Source organism: Lissotriton vulgaris, chromosome 7 (assembly GCF_964263255.1).
Source record: "Lissotriton vulgaris chromosome 7, aLisVul1.2, whole genome shotgun sequence".
NCBI lineage: Eukaryota > Metazoa > Chordata > Amphibia > Caudata > Salamandridae > Lissotriton > Lissotriton vulgaris.
In genome coordinates, this window is record NC_141695.1 from 1,753,422,844 (window position 1) to 1,753,429,342 (window position 6,499).

General features: G+C 44.4%; 1 protein-coding gene across 1 annotated transcript; it reads right to left on the reverse strand.

The window, feature by feature from the left end:
- Nucleotides 1-1,933: 1,933 nt before the first annotated feature.
- On the reverse strand, nucleotides 1,934-3,905 carry LOC147706581 (uncharacterized protein F54H12.2-like). Its single transcript, XM_086929633.1, has 2 exons — nucleotides 2,753-3,905; nucleotides 1,934-1,971 (listed from the first exon to the last, which is right to left on the reverse strand). Exons 1-2 carry the CDS (start codon nucleotides 3,903-3,905, stop codon nucleotides 1,934-1,936), a joined length of 1,191 nt encoding a protein of 396 aa, XP_086785759.1.
- Nucleotides 3,906-6,499: the final 2,594 nt, after the last annotated feature.

Here is a 6,499-nt window from a genome sequence, read left to right on the forward strand (position 1 = left end):
GCAGGTCCCTCAAACTGCGGTAAAAGCTACTTTATAAAAAAACTCTTAGAAAATGCTGCAGGTGCATTATCCCAAGCACCTAACAACATTGTGTGGCTTTATTCGTGCTGGCAAGATTTTTATACCGAACTGTCCCGCAGCTTCCCCCATATCAGATTTATAGAAGGTATACCTGAGAATCTCAACGATGATGAGCTGCTACCTCCGACCCTTGTAAACATGGTTATTGTCGATGACCTTATGCGTGAAGGTGGTGACCATCCTGAGCTAGAGCGAGCTTTTACTCAATATTCACATCACCAAAATCTAAGCATATGCTACATTGTGCAGAACTTGTTTTACAAGGGTAAGAACAGTCGCTCTATAGCACTCAATGCCTCATACCTTGTTTTATTTAAAAATCCCCGTGACAAACAGCAAATATCTGTCATAGCTAAGCAGATGTACCCTGGAAACACACACTTCTTCATGGAGGCCTTTAACGACGCTACATCAAAACCCCACGGATACCTGCTGGTCGACTTAAAAAATAATACTCTAGAAGACTACAGACTAAGGGCTGATATTTTTCCCCCTGATCTCCCAGTCGCTTACACCCCAAAGACTAAGTCCCGAACCTATAAAAAGCAGCGCTGAAGACCTTTAGAGACATTTGTAGCCAGGCCTTATACCCCACCCCAGGTGCTGACCATGTCTGAACGCCTACGTCGCAATTTGGCCCTCCTGAAAATGTTGGTAACAGCCAGTCCCCAACAGCGAAAGGCCCTCCTCTGCGCAGCTTCTGACGATTTAGTGGCAGCCATTTCAGAAATAGCTCTAAACACCCTAAAAGGCAATGTCCCTATATCAAAGAGCCAGTTACAAGTGTTGAAGAAGAAGCGACATCTTATCAGGAAGCTCAGTAATAAAAGGGCCTCACTCATCACCAAGAAGAAACTGGTGAAACAGTCTGGGGGTTTTATAGGCTCATTGTTGGGCATAGCTATACCCGTAATTACAAGCCTCCTCTCAGGACTGTGATGGAGCATGCCTCAAAGATGTATTTGGTTCCTAAACATCAGTTGGAGAAACTGGGCTCTACTGCTGACAATGCCTGGGATATACGCCGTAATGAGACTTTACGCCTGGATGCTGAAATTAAAGACATTTTGAACCGGACGGATCTAAACCCCTACGACAAAGCTACCCTTTACACCAGCACCCTTAAAAATTTTCTAAGCTACTACAAACAGTGGGATACCGAAAAAAACAAGTTAACTTTATATGCCGCGGACTCTGAACAGCCAGCAGCGTCTGCGCATGCTACGCCGCCCCAACAGCCGCCGCCGCAGCCTTCCCAGACCCCTCCCTCGGTTAGTTTTGTTGACGACCTCCTAAAAAATATAAGCCAGAGGCATAGGGGGGCCGCGCAAATGTTGATGAGTAAACTAGCCGCTTCTAAAGACCTAACAGCGTGGAATGACCGGGGGGAATTTCTTTACAAGGGACAGCCTGTTGTTGGTTCACACATGTACGATCTGGTAAAAGGTCTCACTCACCCCAAGATCCTAACGCATCAAAATGCTCCTAGAGGCTGGGAGCAGTTTCTACAAGCGGCCGCTGAACTCAACATCCCTTCCACACTCGTGGGTAATAACGAACACCGCCGTATGCTTGAAAGTTTAAAGACACCCCTCCCGCCATCGCCTGCCGCCTCTGATGGGCCCCTACTATCCCCCTCTTGGAGCAACCCCATGGGGCCTTCAGCACGGCGAAAAAGACACATGCCCAAGACCCGCACGTGGATTAATCCTTAATGTTTCTACAGACTTATTGAATAACTGGGCCTTCTACGTGTATAACAGTGATTTTTCTTCATATATTTCTTTAGTAATGACTGTCAATGTAATGTGTAACCTACATGACTGTTTGTAATAAACACTTTTATAAATTTTCAACCCTTCTCACTCGTCTTTTTAAAACATTTTAATTCTGGTGTATGAGACAGCATAGAAATACAGAGTCTGAATGTGTGCTTTAAAAAAATTTCTTTATTTTAAACGTTCATCATTAAACATACATGTGTTACAAGCCCTTACAATTTTGACAGACGCTATATTCGGTTTTCACAGGCCGGACCGAGACCCTTGTGTTTTCTTTGACATATTTCACAACTATGCTGTCATTGTTAACAAGGTCACTCGAATATAGATTTAAGAAATTTCTAAACGATGTACCCTCAGACATTTTACTGATAAAATAAATACAGTGTTCCCCGCATGTGATGGCAAGCGAATCCTGGACCCGCAGCTTATTATACTCAACCCTCGCCGCAGCTTTTTTCACAAACTTGAATATGGGTTTTGTATAGATACTGTGTTCGGGGAACTCAGATGTACTGTCAAACACCGTAACCTTGTCACTATCTATAAACATGCCGACCCAGTGTGTTCCACCCTTGTAATGAGGATCAGTGTTAAAGACTAGGGTGCATGGTCTTTCTGACCCAATTTCGGTAGGCAGCCCATCGCTAGGGAAAACACCTAAAAAATATTTCCTAGCGTATTTGTGCCTGCTTAAGAAGTCCCGTATCTGCATAGTGTCCATTTCACAAACATTTAAAGATAGTCAAACAAAATCTGTCTGGCGTGGTTGATCTGAATGATGCTGTCAAATACCGAGAATACAATCATGTTCACATTCGTAGGTAGCGGATTACTGAATCGTATTTCAGCTTTTAGATTTCCGTTTTTGACCAGGTTGTAGTGATCACCGTCTTCCATGTCAGGGGTCAGGTCGAATGCGAACAGTGTGTATCCGGTCCCATAGCCTTCTCTTGTCACGGCTACACCACAGTCCCGTAGATGTTTCCCTGTTATCGAAACCAGCCCCTGGTATTCCCTGATGTAGTTGGAGCTTATAAAACTGGGTGTGTAGGGTTTTGCAGGAATCACGGTGCCCTCGTGGACCAGAGCTGCGTAGTTGATGTTGTAGTGCTTAAAATTGAAGGGATTTGCGGCGTAGGAGCCGCTAAAAGCTGTATTGTCCACAAATCCGATGATGATAAGCTTAGGTAGTTGTCCCAGAAATAAATTCTGTTGCTGCGTTAGCCGTGTACCTGCTGGGATGCTGAATACCTTCAGAGTCACTCTTTCCACAGCGTACTTGGCGTTTGATATTTGCAAAGCGTCGGCGTGAGCTAGTCTGACGCTCGGGGACACTTTTACCCTCTTTACAAACAGACTCGCTGACCGTATGTCCAACTTGTACTGTTCTGCATCCCCGCTTATGAGACAGAATGAATCCTTGTTACGCGTGAGCTTGATCTTAAGATCGATTCCGTTGATGAGCAGTTTATCTTGGAAGAATAGGTCTGAATGTATGCGGCCCAGAAGGTCAAACTGGCGACTGGCAGATGCAAAACTTGCTCTTTTTACAAATCCCTGATTTTCACCGTCCAACTCCTTGACTTCAAAATGTTCACATGTGTCCTTGTAGAAGAGCCCCGATGAAAGCTGCGTGTCGAGGGCGTCGCTACTGTAATTTAGAATGCTCTCGAGGTAGGCTCTGTATGCGTACATGTTATCGTTCTGTGTGATGAGCCGGTCGCCCAGGGTGATGTCCACCTGATTAAACAGGGTTGCGAGGGGATAAGCTATCGTAGCCACTTTAGCGTCTGCTGCTATGTCGGAACCATCAGCTTTTACAATTTTACACATAAGGTGTAGTAGCGTGTTGTTGAGATCCAGATACATATCCGTGGACCCTGATACATAAAACTCTATAGGGGCCAATGGTGTCAAAGCGGCTAAAGGCGATACCTCCATGAAGAAGCTGTTTTCGATGCTTGTCTGTGTAGGCTTTAGAGTAAACAAGTCTAACTCGGATTTGGCGCACTCGCCCGATGCACAGTGTACGAAGGCCATGTTTTAGGTTGTGCCGCTTTAAAAAATATTTACTTTAGAGGAGGATCTCTTCTTCTTCGTAGCTCTCTTCCTCCGTGGGGTTTTTCTTTTCTGAGCACGCTTTGAAGAACTCCTCTTTTTTTTATAGGGGGCCGGCGGGCCTCTGCGTCTTGATGCACGGCGCTTCCTTTTAACGCTCGTGCGCGGCTTGTACACTAAGCCAGCACCTTCTTGCGGCTGTTTGTTCATACGTTCGGCAACCGCCGAAGTAACAGAGCCAACAACATCCTGGGCAATGTTCGAAGCCGCCGCCTTAACATGCGGTTTTACAATTTCATAGCCTTTTCTCAAGAATGGCATAGCTCTTCTAAAAAGACTGCGGAAGAAACCTCCTAGACCAGCCCCATACATAACAGGTGACCCTTGAAAGTACGGTGGGCCTCCATAGCCGGCCTGGTTTCGGTAATAGTCCCTGTACATTGAAGGGTCCCCGTATGTTTTCACCACCACCATGTCGCCTGCTTAATAACCTCTGTCGCGTCTCGGTCTTAAATGAAGCTTTACAATAACTTTCCCATATTTAAAGGACACAGGCTGCGACTGATCATCGAAGATCATAATTGAAATAGTGTCAAAATGGTTTTTAGAAACTGCTATGTAGTCGGGTTTGTTGAATTGAATATTGACCATCGTATTATTTTCGCCCTGTACATGGACACATCTTAACAAGGGCAAGTAACTGTCTCCAATCCTCTGTGCCTCTACAATATCGCTATACACATAGAGTGTGTAGAACCCTCCGTTAATATCCGGGCACGTGTGATCCGGCTCGATCGGACTTTTAGCATTCTGTACTGTTCCTAAAACACGGCTTAATTTACCGGTACAGTTAAACGTTGTGGTGCGACTCGATGTTTTAAGAAACACCTTCCTTCTGACGTTATCTAGTGACAGATGGGTATTCGGATATGTTTCGATGGTACCTATGGCTTTGTTGATGGCATCGACAACACTTAAAACTGTGGGGTAGTAGCCATATGGGATGCTCTCGTGCATGCTCATCGGGTCCTGCTCACGTTTTAGGTAAAACTTAGCCTCGGTCTGTGTAAATGTGTTCCAGGTTCTAGGGTATTGGATCTCAGTTAGGGCTACCTCCCAATCACCTTTCAGGTCCACAGGCTTAGCCAATTTCACTGTATAATTAGAAATTTGGTTGCCGGGGAACATGTCTTTAGAAGCGTTGGACGGCAGGGTGATATAAAAGGGCGCTGTCTCCATCTTAACATCAGCTTTTAGACGCTCCTCAGCTCACACACCCTTCAGGGAGCTGTCCAGCACCCAACTGTTAAATTTCTCCGGCCACCCCCTCCATTTGACATATGCCTGACTATTAGCGCCTCTACCTTTCCTTTTCAGAATCTTTTCCACCTTATACACCCGGTGCGGATCGGCGGGTATCCTTTGTAATTCTTCCTTGTAAAATACCCCAGACACCATTTCCCCATCATAGTCCTTTAACCTGTAGATATACAAACCCTCTTTAAGCTCCACACTTTCCACTATAAATATTTCATCGCTAAAAGTCTGTTGGTAACCCTTCGTAAAGACCCCTTTCAATTTTGAAATTCTTACGTGATCACCTTTTTTAAAAATAGGCTTCTTCACCTTTGTAGCGAAATTATGACCGTACACAGTTCTCCAAACAGCTAACGAATTAGTATGCGTTACCTCTACGGGTGCTGTTTTGATGGTCCTGTGGTAACTGGCATTATATACATCTAAAAAGGCCTGTAGAACATCAACGTATCTGTAGGTGTTTTGGGCCGTAAAATACCTCCACATCTTAGACTTTAAAGTTCTGTTAAACCGCTCTACAACCGCTGCTTTTACCTCTGTGTGTGTTACAAAATGTTGAACGCCGTGGTGCTTTAATAGTTTCTGAAATGTGTTGTTTAAGAATTCTTTACCGGCATCTGTTTGTAGTTTTTGAGGAATTCGCCCTTTCTCGAAGATGGCTTTAAAAGCGGCTGTGACGCTAGCCCCAGTTTTATCGCGTAACGCTTCTGCGTAGGCATACTTGGACAGCACATCTATAACAGTTAATATATAGTGAGCTCCGTTGTTATGTTTTGCTAAATCTTGAAGGCTGATGATATCCGCCTGCCATTGATAATCTAATTGTGCATTAACGATTGTAGGCCGTCTCTTAAAACGTCTTCTGGCGGGTTTATGTAGTGAATATGCCTCCTCTCCTGATAACCAGTTCTTCACCAGATCTCTGCTTACAGGTTCGTTTTCATCTACAGCCCTTCTATATAGAGCTTCGGCGCTTCCCAAGCTGCCAACTCCCCGTGTACCATAATAAAGTTTTCTTAACACGGACCCCGACATGTTATCATCCGCTACACACCAGACAATGAATGCCACATGTTTTGCATAAGTGCCTTTTATTAAAAAAGTAAAGAAAAAATTTAACAAATCATAAACAGAGTATACTTTACATTTTTCACAGTAAGTGTCGTAAGGACGTATTAACACAGAGTCACCTTGAGGTGTAACATTCTATTACTTTGTTCTAAATACACGCTATCATGTAATGTTAAATAAGCACCTGT